Genomic DNA, 18273 nt, shown 5'->3' on the forward strand with positions numbered 1-18273 from the left:
TATATACAATGGAGTATTACTCAGCTATAAAAAAGAATGAAATAATGCCACTTGGAACAACATGAATGGACCCTAGAGATTATCATACTGAGTGAAGTAAGTCAGAAAGAGAAAGACAGAGACCAATATGATATCACTTATATGTGGAATCTAAAATAGAACACAAATGAACATATCTATGAAACAGAAACAGACTCAGGGACATAGAGAACAGACTTGTGGTGGCCATGGGAAAGGGGGGTGGAGGGGGAACAGTTGGGAGTTTGGGATTAGCAGATGCAAACAAGTATATATAGGATGGATAAACAATAAGATCCTATTTTATAGTTAGGAAATTATATTCAGTATCCTTTGATAAACCAGAATGGAAAAGAATAGAAAAAATAGGTGTAACCGAGTCACTTTGCTGTTCACAGAAATGAACACACCATTGTAAAACAGTTATACTTCAATTAAAAAAAAAACTTCAGTGAGGTATCACTTCAAAAAGAAGAACATTAACAATTATTGGTAAATGTGTAGATAAATTAGAACATTCATACATACATTGTTGGTGGTATAGCTGTGTTAGAAAATGTAGTTAGAAAACTTCATCAAAAGTTAATTAAAGAGTTACAATATGACTTAGCAATTCTACTCTTTGTATACATGCTCTAGAGAATTGAAAACATACGTTTGCATAAAAATACCTAAATGAGTGTTTGTAGCAGCATAATATATAATAGGTCAAAAGTGGAAAAACCGAAATGTCAATTCACTGATGAATGGATAAACCAAATGTGGCATATCCATACAAAGGAATATTACTTGGCAATAATAAGGGGATGAAGTTCTGGTGCATGATACAATGTTTGAATGAATGTTGAAATTAATCTTGAAAACATTATGCTAATATAAGGAGGCCAGACACAAAAGGCCCCATATAAGGTTTGATTCCATTTACATGAAATGTCCAAAATAGGCCAATCCATAGAGATCAAAAGTATTACAGGGGCTAGAGGGATAGGGGAATAGAAGATGACTGTTAAGAGGTACAGAGTTTATTTTGGGGTTAATGACTATTTTCTGAAATTAGTGGTAATTACACAATTCTGTGAATGTAGTAAAATTTTTTTAATTATATACTTTTAAAGGGATATTTTGTGGTATGTGAATTATGTCTCAATAGAAACAGCAAACATAGACTTTCAAGAAAGCTAAATGTTGGCTTGAAAAAACTAACAAAATAGATAAACCTTTTATGAGACTGGTCAAAGGAAAAAAGTATGTGAAAATATCAGGAATAAAAAAGAATATGATATATTGGCTGATATTGAAAATATAATAAGATATTTTGAAAACCTTTTCCAGTAAATGAAAAAACTAGAGGGCATTCACAAATTCCTAGTAATATTATTTATAAAACCCACATAAGAGAAATTATAATTTAAAAGTTTGCGTACTCATAATCATTAAAGAAATCAATCAGTAATGAAAGATCTTCTCAAAAATAAACTTGTTTTCTTTAGAGTCTTACCAAAAAATGGAGGAAAGAAATAATTCCTCCCTCATTTAGAAAACAGCACAACCTTGATATAAGAAAGTATAATATAAGAAAAAATATAGACCAGATTCACAAATAGGCTGACACAGCAGTACTGAGTTGGGTTCATCCTGGAAATACAAGGTAGGGTTAACAAAATCAGTGCTGTTCATTTCATTGCCAGATTGAAGGAGAAAAACCATAATTCTGTGTATGTAGAGAAAAATTACATGGTGAAATTGAGTATCTATTAATGAAGATGCTGTTGGCAAGTGGAATATAAGGTAGCTTTCTCAGTGTCATGTTTGATATTTTAAATCAAACCTTATATTTAATGGTAAAACTTCGAAAGATTTCAAGCTGGGATCAAGAACAAGGCAGATGCAGTTTATGATCACTTCTATTCATCATTCTATTAGGGAAGAAAGAAAAATAAGCAAAATAAACTGTCATAGCATATGATATGATTGTGAACATAGAAAATCTAAAATATACAGATAAAAATTACTAACGACAGAATTCAGTAAGATAGCTGGATATGTACAAATTTAAAAATTTATATGTTAAACAAAAATTATGTTTAACATATAAAAGTATAATTTCTGTGTATCTGCAGCAGTTAGAAATTGAAATTTAAAAACAAGTTTATAAGAGCTACGTAAATAATCAGACATTCAAGAATCATTCCCCATAACCAACCAGGGACCTGTTGTATAGCACATGGAACCCGGGTCAGTGTTATGTAGAAGCCTGGAAAGAAGGGGTGTTTAGGGGAGAATGGATACATGTGTATGTATGGCTGAGTCCCTTGCACTGTTCATCTGAAACTACTGCAACATTGTTAATCAGCTGTACCCCAATACAAAATAAAAAGTTTAAAGTTTGGGGGAAAAAGGAATCATCCCCCAAATTATATATAAGACTTCTTCATGGAGGATATATTAAAATCTTATTTAAATATTAAATACCTAAATAAATTGAGAGAAATACTATTTATGGATTTTAAGCCATTGTAAAAATTTTTTCTTTTGGCCACTTTGCTAAGCATGGAGGATCCTAGCTCCCCAACCAGGGATCGAACCCCTGCCACCTGCATTGAAAGTGCAGAGTCCTAACCACTGGACCACCAGGGGATTCCCCAAAATCTTTCTCTCTTGTTTTTTTCAGTGACATTAGCTCTTCCTATTTAATGTACAGATTCAGTGATATCACAACCATAATCGTAGAAGATTTACTTAGTCTTAAATAGACAACCTAACTCTTAAGATTTATAAGGAAATACAGAGGGCTAAGTATAGCCAGGATACTTTTGAATTGGAAAAATAACAAGGTCATAGAACTTGACCTACTGGATATTAAGATTTGTTTTGTAATTAGGACATTGTGGTGTTAGCAGAAGGCTAGACAAAGAGACGGTGGAACAGAATGTTTCTTGGAATGGAAATAGACCAATACATACATGGACACTTGATTTTTGATAGGAACATTATGAAGCAGTGGTCAAGGGCTTTTAAAAAAAAATGATACCAAGATAGTATAATGGCAAAAACAAAATTGACTCCCTTTCTCACAACATAAACAAAAAAGTCAGTTCTATGTGGATTATAGACCAAAAAGTGAAAAGTGCCATTAAAAGTTTTATGGAAAAGTGTGACTTTAACCTTAGATAAGGATTATCAAACAAGATGGAAAAACAAAAAGAGATGATAGTACATTGTGTTCATGTAAAGGTAACATAAAGAGAGTGAAAAAAGCAAGTGTAAAGTGGAAGAATATATTTGTAACACATGTAACTAACAAAGGAATAGAATAACTACCATTGAGTTTTAATTATTAGATTACATATGTTTACATATGATTATATATGCTATTACATATTATATAAGTGAAGTGAAGTCACTCAGTTGTGTCCGACTCTTTGCGACCTCATGAACTGTAGCCTGCCAGGATCCTCCGTCTGTGGGATTTTCCAGGCAAGAATACTGGAGTGGGTAGCCATTTCCTTCTCCAGAGGATCTTCCCAACTCAGGGATCGAACCCGGGTCTCCCACATTGTAGGCAGACGTTTTACCGTCTGAGCCACAATGGATGATTAAATATATATACTGTTAGAATCAATAAGAAAACTACAACCCAATAGAAGAAGCCCTAAAACAGACATATTATAACAGAAGAAATTAAAATTATTACTAAATATACAAAGTGTTCTATCAGGAAAATGTAAATTCAAATCATTATGAAATTTAACTATCCTTCTAAAAGTTACAGACAATTTTAACGTCTGACAGTACCAGGTGAAGATGAGGTTGTAAGGATTGGAGGAATGTTCTGATGCAAGAGTGAACTGGCACAATCACTTTTGGAAAGGTTTGGTATTAACCTGGTGATGTAGAACATATGATGCATATGCTGTTACCTTGGAGTTCTTAGATATTTAGACAAACTTGTGCACATGTGCCATGGTACATATTTATAAGAATGTTTTTGACAACATTGTTTGTAATGGTTCAGATCTGGAACCAGCACAAATGTCCATCAGCAGTAGAATGGATGAGTAAATTCATGCAGTGGAATATTCTTTTTTTGGGGGATATTCTATTGCAGTGAAAATAAATCAGCCACAGTCACGTGTAACATCGTGAATGACAAAGTGTTGAGTTAAATCATGTAAAGGGTATATAATCCATCAGCAGTAGAATGGATGAGTAAATTCATGCAGTGGAATATTCTTTTTTTTGGGGATATTCTATTGCAGTGAAAATAAATCAGCCACAGTCACGTGTAACATCGTGAATGACAAAGTGTTGAGTTAAATCATGTAAAGGGTATATAAACTATATATCCATTTATATGAAGCTCAAAAATGAAAATATATTGTCTAGAACATGCATTCTTGGTTCATGTTGTTTCTTTTGGTAGCAGAAATTGGTTCTTGGAGGTAAAAAAATGTTTGATATTATAATGGCTTGTGGCCCTCCAAAGCTTAACCCTATCTGCAAAATCTTCACTTAGTATTAATTTCTTTCTGAGTTTTCTCAAGAATCACATGAGCACCATTTACACTGACACTGAGTTCATGGAAGAGATGCAGAGTGTATGTAAGGTCTGGGCTACAATTGTGGTGATAGATGATTGGAGGACGTTCACATGATTGATCATGAAGTCATCACTAGAGGTAGTCTGCGTGTGTCAGTTGGTTGTCATTAGCTGCCTTGTGGATATTGTTTATGTTTGACCCTCTCTTTTCTTTTGTGTGTGACTTTGATTTTTAGAATTAAATATAACCTATTTTATTATTTAATTCAACAAAAGTTATTTAGCCCATCATTAGTTATAACAAGTACTGAAAAGAAAAAAATGTCAGTAACATTTTAATGAGTACTAGTAGCTAATTAAGTTAAAAGTTTCTTCTCAGAGCAACCAGAAGTTCAAAGTTCATTAAACATTGTAGGAAATTAATTTCTTTAATGTCTTGCTGGAAAAATAAATATTAATTTTTTTAAAACTTGATTTTATTGCCGTTATTATATAAATGGGTAATTTGCATATGTAATTTGATGTACTACAACCTCTATAAGGAATAAATTATATTAAAGTTTACAAATATAGTTATACAATTAAATGAAATACTAATAACCGTTAATATTTTAACTTAAAAAGTTAAAAAAGAGTAGTCCTCAGATACTTTTTAGTTATGAAATCAGGTACACATACAATATATAAACAGGCTGTGTATGTGTGCAGAAATTTCATAGGGTAGTGATTGGAATAAGATTTCTGAAAAGGCTCCTTAGGGTTGATAATGGGAAAAAAAAATCAAGAAACACCAGTCTAGAAATACATGTATATGTGTTAAAACTACCAAGAAAAACAGAGAAGTGATTACTGTAACATTTATGATATTACTTCTGAGATGGGTACTGGGTGCTTCTAGAGTTTTAACAGTGTTCTAGTTCTTGAACTGAGTAGTTGCCACTTTGGTATTTGCCCTGTAGTCTTCATGCTCATGTTTTATGTATTTTTCTGTAGTGGGTGTTATATTTCATAATAGAGAAAAAGTGGTTCATAGACTTCAAAATCTAGAAATGCTGTATATTGTTTAGGTTTTATACACATGATTATGAACTAAATCTCCAACTTAGTAAAGTTTCTTACTTTAAAAAAATAAATGTTGGCTGGTGAACAGCTTTTACCAGACAGATTTTTTTTTTTTTTTTTTGTCTTAAGATGGGCCCAGTTTTTCATCCATCCGCTAATGATCAGAGATGCAATTGACCGAGAAGTTGAAGCTGTTGATAGTGGTAAGTGCTTTATGTCATACTGCTTTTTCCTTCATTGATCCAGTTATTTAGCACATTTATCATTCTTTATCACTCTTTATGTCATAAAGTGCTAAATTAAAATAGAAATGTCATGTTTATTACTGAAGCCATTAAATGTCTATTCAGTATAGATTTGAAATAAATTGAAGGATTGTGGATTTTTGATTTTTCAGCCTTTGCTTTTTTTGAGGGTTTTACCACAGTGACTGACCTCTTACCATAATTCTTAATTCTTAAGACTAATACTGGGTATTCAAACTTTAGAAGTTCACATACTCTTTTTGCATGAAGAAATATTTCCTCTGAGGCTTTACTTTATGCACCATCCTGATATTAAAATAGCTTATTTTTTGTTACTTCTGTGTGTCAATGCTTTGTGAATTTAGCTTCTGTACTGAAAATAATTTTGGTATGTTTATGGATGAAAAAACTAAACTCCTGAGCAGGAAACCTGTTAATTTTACTTTTTGATGGTCTTTCTTATCTTTGTGATTTAAAGATTGAAGACAATAAGGAAAACTGTGTGTCTGTATAGGGTGAGGATTCGTTAGAGAATTGTGCTACAGATATCCCTCAGTTACAGGATATCAATAAATAATATCACTGCAGATTAACCCTGCTTCCTTATTTTAGCATTAGAAACATGTAATAGTACACTTGGGGGGAACTTCCAGTTCATATAGGTTAGGCTTGGCTTGCATGACTGAAGAGGCAAGGTTTTTGTACTAGTTCTTCCTTTTGTAACATTTTCCCTTTGGTTTGATTGTGTGTCTATTTCTGATAATCATTTACTGCATTCACTAGGCAAAATAAACTGCAGATGACTGGAAAGAACTATTTGTTTTCAAGTCAGCAAGCTGTGTTTTACTTATAGAAATGTCACTAATTGTGGCCCTCAATTTATTAGTAAAAGAGGCTGGAATGGAGTTAGATTCCTCCTAGCTCTAGTCGCTTCTTATAACCAAAGATTTATTTTCTTCATTTTTGTTATTTACTTACTCACAACTGGGTTTTTTCATAGGCCCAGATAACTTTGTTGAATGTATGAAAACTAAAATAAATAAGGAAAACTCTAAAAGCCTTCCCTGCTTTTGGAACCTAGGAACTATATTCTGTGTCTTTAATTCTTTCAAGTGTGTTTTTATTTGTATAGTTTCAAGAGTGGGTTGAAATTGCCATTTAAAAGGTTAAACCCTGATGGTCCAGTGATAGGACTCAGAAATCTGTACTGCTGTAGCCAGGCAACTTCACTTTCACTTTTCACTTTCACACATTGGAGAAGGAAATGGCAGCCCACTCCAGTGTTTTTGCCTGGAGCCAGGCGGAGCCTGGTGGGCTGCTGTCTAAGGGGTTGCACAGAGTCGGACACCACTGAAGCGACTTAGCAGCGGCAGCAGCAGCAGCCCAGGCTCGGTCTTTGGTTGGCAGACTAAGAGTTTGCTAGCTTGTGTGGTGCACCCCCCCCCCCCCCGAAAAAAGATTAAACATCTCATTTAATTTTATGAGTTTAATTCAGAATATATTTTATTTTGAATGTGTGATATATGATATGTACTCACACACAATAAGTAGTTTTGGTTTAAAATGAACTTAAGCTAAAGGCTCTGTTTGTTTTGTTTTTGATGATAGGAGACCTAGGTTTCAATTTGTAATCTGATACAAATAGCTAGGTATATATCATTAGTTACTTAACCTTCTAAGTATAAAGGATTTACTTGAGATTAGGTAGATGAAAGGGATTTCCCCAGTGGCTCAGCGATAAAGAACCCACCTGCAGTGCAAGAGATGCAGGTTCGATCCATGGGTCGGCATGATCCCCTGGAGGAGGGCATGGCAACCCACTTCAGTATTTTTGCCTGGAGAATCTGATGGGCAGAGAAGCCTGGCGGGCCATGGTTCATGGGGTCGCAGAGAGTCGGACACAGCTGAAGCGACTGAGCATGCCGTGTATGCAAAGAGATGGGAGAGGTCTTAAAATTTTGGTGTAGCAAACTAGTATTCATTAAGTAGTTGTTTTTTAGCTTATTTATGATATATTATTCTCTTAATTGTATTTATAATATATTAGAAAATTTAAAATGAGCTAAGTTTAGGTTCTGTGAACATTGAACATATGAACATTTGGGGACTCAGTATTTACACATTGGTAGATACTGATATTTGTTATGAACACAGCATAAATTTATCTTGGCTAATGCCACAAAACATTTATAATTGAATAGTGTTACATGTTAACACATATCGTACGTAGACCATTAAGAGTTAACAGCTCTAGGCCAGGTCGAAGTCAGTATTGTAGTCATACATCTTAGCCTTTCTTTTTCCAGAATCGGTATCTACAAATAATGAGGTCTATTAAGTATTTTTGAAAGCTTCACAATTGGATGTTATTTTCTTTTATTCTGATGTAATAATCTTTATTCTATCATTCTCACCTCATTTGCATGTTTTTAATTGCCTACATGCTCTAATGACCCATTCAATGTGAGGAGTTGAAGTGAAATTCAACTGTCATGGTAGATTCATCTTTTCATTTTCCTTTTCCTTCTCCTCCTGCTTATGGAAGAGATTCTTTCCTAGGTTTTAAATTTATCACTTGTACCTTCATTACCATGCCCTGCATTGACCGTCTGTTTTTGGTCTGATCTTTCAGTGGAGTGGTTATACACATAAATTTATAAGAATTTGTTTGCACAATGCAGATAGGTCTGTTCAGTGTTTTATAATTTTCTTGAATACATTTAATCACAGAAGCCACAAATGTACACAGGATAGATCTTAAAATCAGATTGACTTATTGCTAAAATAAGATTGTAGAGAAAATATTATTCTTAATGATTAGCTCTTTATTTTAATGATTATTCATACTCTTACATAATCATGTGTAATTGCTTACATATTGTACCTTAGTAATTGAGATTGGGGATATGACCAAAGCTTTTTTTTAATATAATCAAGTGGTTGAGCGTGTTCTCTAAGTGTTCAGTATTTATACTCTATTTTTGTCAGTTGTAGGGGGAATTCTAGATTACTTTTTGTAGATATGTTTATATGTCTATTCTATTATAGTTTCCTGTTGCTGCTGTAACAAATTACCAGAAACTCAGTGGCTTAAAATAACAGATTTTTTTTTTTAAACTTTTGGAGGTCGGAAATCTAAAATAATTTCCTCAGGACTGCATTTCTGTTGGCAGCCCCAAGGGAGAATCTGTTTCCTTTCCTACCTTCTAGATACCACCTACTTTCCTAGACTGTGGTTCCTTTCATTATCTTAAGAGCCATTGGTGTGGAATCTCCTTTGCTATCTGACACTGCTTTTGTCTTAACATCTTCTGACCTTGATCCTCTTTTAAGGACCCTCTGATTACATTGGGACCACCCAGATAATATAGTCGAGTCTCCGCATCACAAGATCATTAATTTAATCACAGTGCAAAGTTCCTTTTACCATATAAGGTAACACATTCACAGGTTTTGGAGATTAAGATATGGCCATCTTTGGGGGCCATTGTTCAGTCTTTCTCACTTAATAATGGAATTGTTTCTTCTGTGTTATAGCCACCATATCTTCATATTTTTAGAGATTTTAAAAATTTGCTCTGTTGAAGCATTTATATATACTTTTTACTATGTATACTTTCCAGATATGGAAATTATAAATGTATTTTTTTTTTTACTGTCTCATCTTTAATTTACACTTCATGATTTATAACTGAAGTATGTTATTTCCTATGTTTCTACTTCTTTCCATCTCTTCCATCGCCACTTTGGTTTCTGCTCTCTTTACCAAGTATAACAGTGATGGCTCCTCATCAGTTTTCCTGTCTCTACTTTTGCTTCCACATTTACAACCAGAATGAACTTACTGAAGTCTAGATCTGTGATAATGATAATGTTACTCTCCTTACTAAACATTTGTAATGCCTTACCATTATTCCTGTAAGTAATAATAGCTAACATTTATTGAGCTTATTATGTGCATCATTATGATTATTACCTCCATTATTCTTATTTGGCATGCAGTGAAACTGAGGCTTAGAAGGGCTCTTTCAAAAATTGTTTCTTCCTTACCTCTTCAGCCTGATATCTTGACTCTGCTTTGATTCTGAACTTTCTACCTCCAGCAACTAGTTTAGTAGTACCTGCTGCATAGTAGATGTTCAGTGTAGGAATGTATCTTATTTAATTCTTATTTAAAAAAATCCTATGAGCTTGGTACTAGTAACTCCATACTGTAGACGAAAAATAGAATTTGGGAAGTTAGATAACTTCCTCAATGTTGTGCAGCTTAGTTATTGCAGAACTTGGATTCTAGCCAAGATATTTCTGGCTTCAAAGTGATTGTTTTTAACCATTAGTACTTTATTACCTACATAGTTGGCTTTGGAGGAAATTTAAATAATATATATAGCAAAGTTCTCAGATAATAAGGACTTTGATTTGACATTTTATTAGCACCTTCATTAATAAAATCTTGGAGATATTATCTGTTGACTGAGTGGAAATGCACAGCCTACAAGTTGAAAGTTATATTTTACTTGACGGGTTCTCTGAGGACTTCAAGCCTGGGACACAGCATCTCAGATAATGCTGAAAAAACTGTTCTAAAGTGGCAAGGGGGATCAGGGAGCCAGAATATATAGGAGTTTTTTGCAACAAGAGACTAGGTGGTTGAAACATCAAAAGATTACTGTTAATAAAAGAAAATGAGATATCTCAAGGAATTTAGTGCTTTTCTATGTATGGGAAGATGCAAGAGTCTGGACTCACTGAAATCATTCCTTTGATAGCATCTCAGCTATCTGGGGTCAGTATCCTGTGTTTTCTCATGCTGAGTTTCCTTAGGACGCACTGTCCCTGCGGCTGTAATGTGATGGTTTGATGGCTGTAACATCCTCTGTTAACTGATATGGCAGGCAGTATTTTAGTTCTTATGTTCTAGACTTGAAACTTTCAGGTCATTAACTACCTGTTTCATTGCAAAATAAAGGAAAATCTCTAGAAAGGTGAATTGACTACCCAAAGTTACAGAATATATTAAGTCATAGAACTTGTCCTAGATCATTGAATTCCCCACTTCAGTCTTACTACACATGATTTTTGTTACTTCCTTACTTTCAGTTCTTTAAGCTTGAATTTCCAGATAGTAAATCAAGATACTGAATTTCATTTTCTTAAAAGTATTTCTTTAAAATTGACAGAATATCAGCTTGCAAGACCCTCTGATGCAAACAGAAAGGAAATGCTGTTTGGAAGCCTTGCTAGACCTGGACATCCTATGGGGAAATTTTTTTGGGGTAAGAGACTATAAATACTTCATCGTGTTTCATATTTTCTAGTAAAGAAAGATTGAGAGCATGAAGGGTTTATAAAGAATGGAAAGGTAAGGTAGTTAGGTACTTTTTACGTTTTGGGGTAGGTAGGTAGCTTTTCAAATAGAAAGCAGTTAAGTATGCCTATATTTTGGTTCCCTAATGTTGGCTGTATGAGGAATAGCATCTAATATTTAGAAAATGTTTTTTGGGTGCCAGATGCTCTACTACCACAGTGTGAATTATCCCATTTAATCGTCATAACAATGTTATGAACCTGGGTACCATTATCATCTCCATTTAAAGATGAAGAAACGGGCTCAGAGAAGTTAATTTGCTTAAATATGATAATGGTGGATGTGGGATTTGAACCTCTTAAAAAACTGTGTTATAAAATATGTGCTTTACCCCAACCTGAATTTGCCTTCATCAACAGAGATTGAGCAGTGATTTCTCTAGTAGTTTTTGAGCTGTGCCCTAATTTTGTTTAATTGGTAAGCTGTTTAAATGGTGTCTGTTTTTCATAATGGCTGTTTCTTATTGTTAGAATTCAGTTATTATAGCTTTATATTAATCCTCTTGACAACAGAGTAGAATCTGGAATGAGTTGGTCTAATAGCATTTAGACCAGACATTCAAAGGATGATTTGCTTTTTTGCTTGTTTGTACAGCTGTATACTCTTTATATGGCATCCTGGCTGTGTGTGGTTTATGTTTAAGAATTAATGAGATAGATAAAACCTGATAGACTAATTATTAAGAAAGGAAGTGTAAGGCAAGTACTGTTGTTGAGGTATTGCTAACTAGAGATTAATTCCTTATGTGTTAAAATATACCTTGAAATTATTTCTTGTGAATTTTTGTCTTATTATTATAAACTATTTCAGTATTTTGAGTCACTTGGGTTGTTTCCTTAGCTGTATATAGTAGCAGAGGATGCGTTGTCAGTGTAGAGACTTTTAATACAGTCATAATACAGTCATAATAATAAACTTAGTCATATCTATAATCTTTTTCATTTTTTTATAGGAAATGCTGAAACTCTCAAACATGAGCCCAAAAGAAATAATACTGATACACATGCTAGATTGAGAGATTTCTGGATTCGTTACTATTCTGCTCATTACATGACTTTAGTGGTTCAATCCAAAGGTAATATTGTCTACTATGGCCCTTAGAATTACTTGAAAGTACTGCTTTCTTAGGATTTGTCTGTCATATCAGTGTTGCTGTGCACCGTTAACTTACTTTAGCGCTTGATCCTAATATGAACTAAAGGATATCAGAATTTGAAGAGACAAAGCTCAGGGACACACAAGATCATCTGATTCTCAGGCAAATGTTTTTTCTTTTATAGACATAAGTCTTATCTCTTGGCTAGTGTTAGTGTATTAATGTACTAATAGATTGTGAATTGGTCTTTTGAGCAACATTTGGCTGCTGCCTTTATCATCTCTGCTTTTGCATTTAATCTGTGTTAATCATAAATTCTTAGAGGGCACAGTGTTTGTCTTTTCATCATTACATAGCGTCCAATAAAATGGCATGATTAATTGAAGCCTATCCATTAAGTATCTGAAATGTAAAAATATTGGTCAGTACCTCTACACTTTTCCTTCTTTTTTTTTTTTTCACTTCTTTTATCTTTAGTGAAGATAATGTTGTATCAACTTTTCTCATTAAAGAAATCATAGTATCTTTCTTTTGTTTTCTTTATATTTTATTCTCCTTAGGTTACTTTTCAAAGACAGTCATTTGCTGAACTATGTATTTTGATATACCTCATATTTGACATACATTTGATATACTTCAGTTTGTATATTTCTTTTTAAAAAACAAATTTTCTAACCCTAATGTAATTCTCCTTTTTATAAAATTTTGCTCTCTCATTGTCAAAATTAAGGTCAGAGCTGACTTGGCACTTAATTATAAAACATTTTTATATTTAGAATCAAAATTAGTCCACTAAAGTTGACATGAACATAAGGTTATGGATATGGTATGGCAGTTAGACTGCAAATGTGCATCTCAGTTTCTTTTACAACATTTATTAAAATAGGCAATTCTATATTTAGTATGTAATGTTAGTTTGCAATTTTAAACTAATTTTTGTTTCCAAATCTGTCGTGAACATGCATTTTTCTTCAACTCGGTGTTGCTTCTTTTGTATTCTTTTCTTCAGTGATAGCAAATATAAGTATAGTAATGCTTCTTGCAAATTTCTAAAATAAGTCCCACATATTTGGTAAGAGAACTTTGTCCAATCTGGAGTCAGTTTGGAGCATCAGCATTTATTGTATCATTTACAAGTTAAATATCAATATAAATAGTATGGAGTAAATTTAGAACTTGATTACTGATTTGCATCTTGTGTTATAAATCCTGGGGCATCTCTTTTTGAGTTAGTGAAACTCATGTGTCTGTTGGAACTAACAAGTAATATCCAGTGATGGTAATGAATCACTGGGATAAGACTAAAAGATTTCCTTTTTCATTTAGAACTCCTGTTTTACTAGAAATTTCAAAAGAATTTCTTATGAAATATAAGAAAAAGAATTGAGAGAAGATAGAAATCATATCAACCTAAGAAGACCTCAGCAAGTGTATATTGATGTAAAACAAATGGAATATAACAGTACTGCTGAACTGCTGAGAAGGGTCAGTGTAGTTAGTGTAGGTTAGTTAAGAGAGACCTTCTTAGAGGAGGTAAGTTTTGAAATGGTGATTGATGTATTCTCATCTCTTGCTCCTTCACTCTTGCCTAGCAAAAACTTTTTTTCTACTTGTGTGCTTTCTCTAAATTCACTAGGAAAAAAGAATAAAGGAGTCTTAACAAAATTAAATTAGATGTATCTCAAGGTTTTCTTAAATATTGTTATTTTTCCTGTTACTGGTTAAGGAGTGGCAAGTGATGCCCAAATTAAAGTATTCCTTTGTTTTATAGCTAAAGATCCATGAGAAATCTAATTGCATTTCTACTTTTAATAACAACATTGCCTTTCCCTGTCTCCTTCCTGCCTTCTCCACAAAGAAACTTTGGATACTTTGGAAAAGTGGGTGACTGAAATCTTCTCTCAGATACCAAACAAGTAAGACATTTATTTTCATAAATCAAACACCTATGGAGTTAAAGAGGCCGCTTTTTGCTTTTAGTTTATTTTTTAAACAGGTGATTAAATTAAGACCTGAAGTAGTTTAGATAACACAGCAAGATAACACAGCCTTTGAGAGGGAAAACTGACTTGAATACCCAAGTTTCCAGTTTCTGTAGTTCAAAACTTCCAAGCTTGTAAACTTATAGTAAGCAGTAACTCTGAAGAGTTTATGCCTCATTTTATGTTTGTTCAGAGCTTTTCTGTTACTGTGTCCAGTGCTTGAAACTCTGATATTATTGTGTTGAGAGGTAGAATATACATATACTTACATGTATCCCTTGCCTCAGAACTTAATTATGTTCTGAAGGTTTGTTTTTTAAGTCCATGGTTTGGAACTTGGAAAGCTTTTCCCTTACAAAAGAATAATCTTGTAGATGATAATTGACTTTACATATTGCCTGAAAAGCCTGTTGCATGTATTCGAATCAATTGCCTTTTATTAGAAATTGGATATAGAGTTCCAGTTCAGAAAGCTACTGTTTTTTGGTCTACTTCAAATTCATAAAAATAATACACATATTTAAAAGATACTTTATTGTTACATTTTTTGTTACAGAGAATTAAAAAAAATTTAATTGTTAAGCAGATAAGTTTCTCTTCCCACTCTTAGCAGTTTGCATTTTAGTAAACTAAATGAAATCAGATTGTTTTTTTCTTGTATCAGGTGAGTAAGCTAGACTTTTTCCAGTTCTTCATTCCAAGACAACTTGTTTTAAATTTATGAAAGAGAAATTAGTTTTAAAAATGTTAGAATTATTTGTAATAACAACTGATTGGTTATGATTATCTTGCTTAATATAAATTTGCATTGATAACTAGCAGTACTTTTAAGTATGGAAAGATAATGAAAGCCATACCAACGTTATGGGGTTGTTTTGTTTGTTTTGATAAGAAATGAATATTAGCTTCTTAAGTGTCAAGTGACAGATTAAAATGTGTTTCACTGTGAAACTTTACTAATAAAATCATAAGTATATTGAATAGAGGGGCTTCCCTGGTGGCTCAGATGGTAAAGAATCTGCTTGCAATGCATGAGACCTGGGTTCGATCCCTGGGTTGGGAAGACCCCCTGGAGGAGGGCATGGCCACCCACTCCAGTATTCTTGCCTGGAGAATCCCCATGGACAGAGGAGCCTGGCAGGCTACTGTCCATGGGGTCACAAAGAGTCAGACAAGACTCTTAAATTGCTCCATATGTGCTGAGCAACTAAGTGCAGCACATATGGAAGAGAGGGATTCACTAGGTCTTGTTGGTTAATCCCTGATAAGAATTTTAAGTTTAAAAAATTCTTTTAAATATTATTCATTAAGAACTTTGGTTCCTTAATCAGACAGGTTAAAAAGTCTTCTGGGTAATTAATACTGATTTCATATTGACCATGTTTAGGAGAAATATTAGTTAACAGTATATTCAACTGTGTGTGAAGCCTTTAGAAGGAAGAATCCAAGTTTTTTAAATACCACAGTGCTTAATACCATACTTTATTCCTAAGGATCACACAGTGTGTATTTGTTGTATCAAAAAAATATCTTTAGTATAAATTTTCTCTCTGAAATGGCTTTCTATTAAGAGGAAAACTAAAGTTGAATGGGACTGATAGAGACAGTAAATATTGGGAGGGGAGGTCCCTTCAATTCATTGTTTTCTGTCTCCCATGAGTTTTAAAAGTATTTGAGTTACTGGGGCTGAAGTTAAGAATAGTTTGTGTAGTTCAGGATTTTGTGGCTTTCTTGCCATCTATTTGCTTATGCCTAAGATGCTTCTCAACCAGGGGTGTGTAGAATAGATTATAAATACCTATCAGCTTAGGTATCCCTAAAGATACTGCTTATAAAGGCTTTTGCCAATTAAATTTTAATGTATTTGTTTTATTTTCAGTGGGTTACCCAAACCAAACTTTGGCCATTTAACGGATCCATTTGACACACCAGCATTTAACAAACTTTATAGAGGTTCGTGAACCAAAGGTTTAAAACTATTTGAAATAACTTTAGCACATTCTCTAAAACTTAATCGGGGCTGCCAATTTTCTTTGAAAATGAGAATACAACAGAAAGTACAGCTAGATCGGAAAGGAAGTAGATAGACAATGGAAATCCAACTAGTGACAGATGGTAGGCCACTGACTAGTAGCAGATCCATTGGTCTGGTACCTGATGCCGCTTGAGTCTGTCTCGTGCTTTCTTCCTATTTTTTCTCTCATTTCCTTTTGTTCCTGGTGTTTTTTGTTTCTTTCCTATTTTATCTGTAATCTGCTCTTTTTTGCCTTTTAAAGACAAAAATAGAGGATGGGAAAACACTTTGGAAATAACTTCCTTTTATCTTCACTATAAAACTAATTTTTATTAAATGAGACAAATTTAGTATTAAAAAAATATGGGTGAGGGAAGTCACCCATAAATCTTACCATCCAGAGAAGTGGTTTTGGCAAATTTTCTTTTGAGTCTCTGTACATATATTTTCTTAACATAGTTGAGATTATAAAGTATATACACTTCTGTCTCTTGCTTTTTTCATTTAATATTATGTTTGTAATGACTGCCCAATGAGCCATTACATGGTTATGCTATAATTTACTTAATAATTTGCCTATAGTGAATATTGCAAAAGCATTCCTAATTCACCATTTCTCTTTCTTTACTTTTTTTATCATGGCAAATATTTTCCTTTCTCCTAATTGGCTAATTATTCCCTTCTCCTTCACCCCAGTTGCCAGTCTTTTTCCTCTTTCTCTGACCAGTGACTTTTGTCACACTCTTTATTTGCTGCTGCCTCCATTCTGACTAAGCTGACTCTTCCCAGAGACAACTTATTTTTGGTTGTATTTTTTCTGACTATAGATTTTCTCTTCAAAGAACCATAGAATAGTAGCACTGGGAAGAATCTTAAGAGTTACTTTAGTTTATCCCAACTCATCATACCATAACAGATTCAGAAGGAGTTAAATACAGTTTATTTTCTCAAAATCATATAAACTCACATAGCAAGATAGTAGTAGGGCTAGATTTCAGCCATGGGTCTCCTTATTCCTAGTCATGTACCTCTTCTTGCAAGAAGGGATCCATCTTTTGGGGTGTTCATATTTTCATAGTTCTTTTATCCATGCTTTCTCTATCTGTGAAACCAAATTGAAAAGAAATTTACAAAATTGCACTATTCAAAGTGGAAAATTGGCAACTTGAAATAATAATTGCATTGTGTTTAACTTTCCCCTGCTTATTAGAGGATGAAATGTATTGAATTTTTAAAAATTTCATGTAACATAGTATATATAAGTTGTGGAGAAACACTTATGTCTGCTCTTCTGAAAAATATTTTTGTTCAGTTGTTCCAATTAGAAAAATCCATGCTCTGACCATCACATGGGCACTTCCCCCTCAACAGCAGCATTACAGGTAAGAGTTCAGAGGCAAATTTAGTCCATTAGATACTGACTGAGAATCATATTTTATTTATTTATTTTTTAAATTAATTAATTAATTTGTTTTACTTTACAACATTGTATTGGTTTTGCCATACATTGACTTGAATCAGCCATGGGTGTACATGTATTCCCCATCCTGAGCCCCCCCGCCCCCAACCTCCCTCCCCATCCCATCCCTCTGGGTCATCCCATGCACTGGCCCCAAGCATCCTGTTTCACGCATTGAACCTGCATTGGCAATTCATTTCACATATGATAATTTACATGTTTCAATGCCATTCTCCCATATCATCCCGCCCTCACCCTCTCCCACAGAGTCCAAAAGACTGTTCTGTGTCTCTTTTGCTGTCTCACATACGGGGTTATCGTTATCATCTTTCTAAATTCCATATATATGCATTAGTATAATGTATTGGTGTTTTTCTGGCTGACTTCACTCTGTATAATAGGCTCCAGTTTCATCCACCTCATTAGAACTGATTCAAATGTATTCCTTTTAACGGCTGAGTAATATTCTATTGTGTATAAAAGCATGAT

The 18273-nt window shown here is 33.6% G+C and overlaps 1 protein-coding gene across 1 annotated transcript in view; it reads left to right on the plus strand.

Annotated features, from left to right (window-relative positions):
* NRDC (nardilysin convertase) overlaps window positions 1–18273 on the plus strand; it is a 110377-nt gene that overhangs the window by 50771 nt on the left and 41333 nt on the right. The window contains 6 exon segments of the mRNA XM_020869310.2: window positions 5750–5823; window positions 11046–11141; window positions 12186–12308; window positions 14188–14245; window positions 16191–16264; window positions 17638–17707. Coding sequence (XP_020724969.2) covers window positions 5750–5823; window positions 11046–11141; window positions 12186–12308; window positions 14188–14245; window positions 16191–16264; window positions 17638–17707 — 495 coding nt within the window.

The sequence above is a fragment of the Odocoileus virginianus genome, chromosome 5 (genome assembly GCF_023699985.2).
Source record: "Odocoileus virginianus isolate 20LAN1187 ecotype Illinois chromosome 5, Ovbor_1.2, whole genome shotgun sequence".
NCBI lineage: Eukaryota > Metazoa > Chordata > Mammalia > Artiodactyla > Cervidae > Odocoileus > Odocoileus virginianus.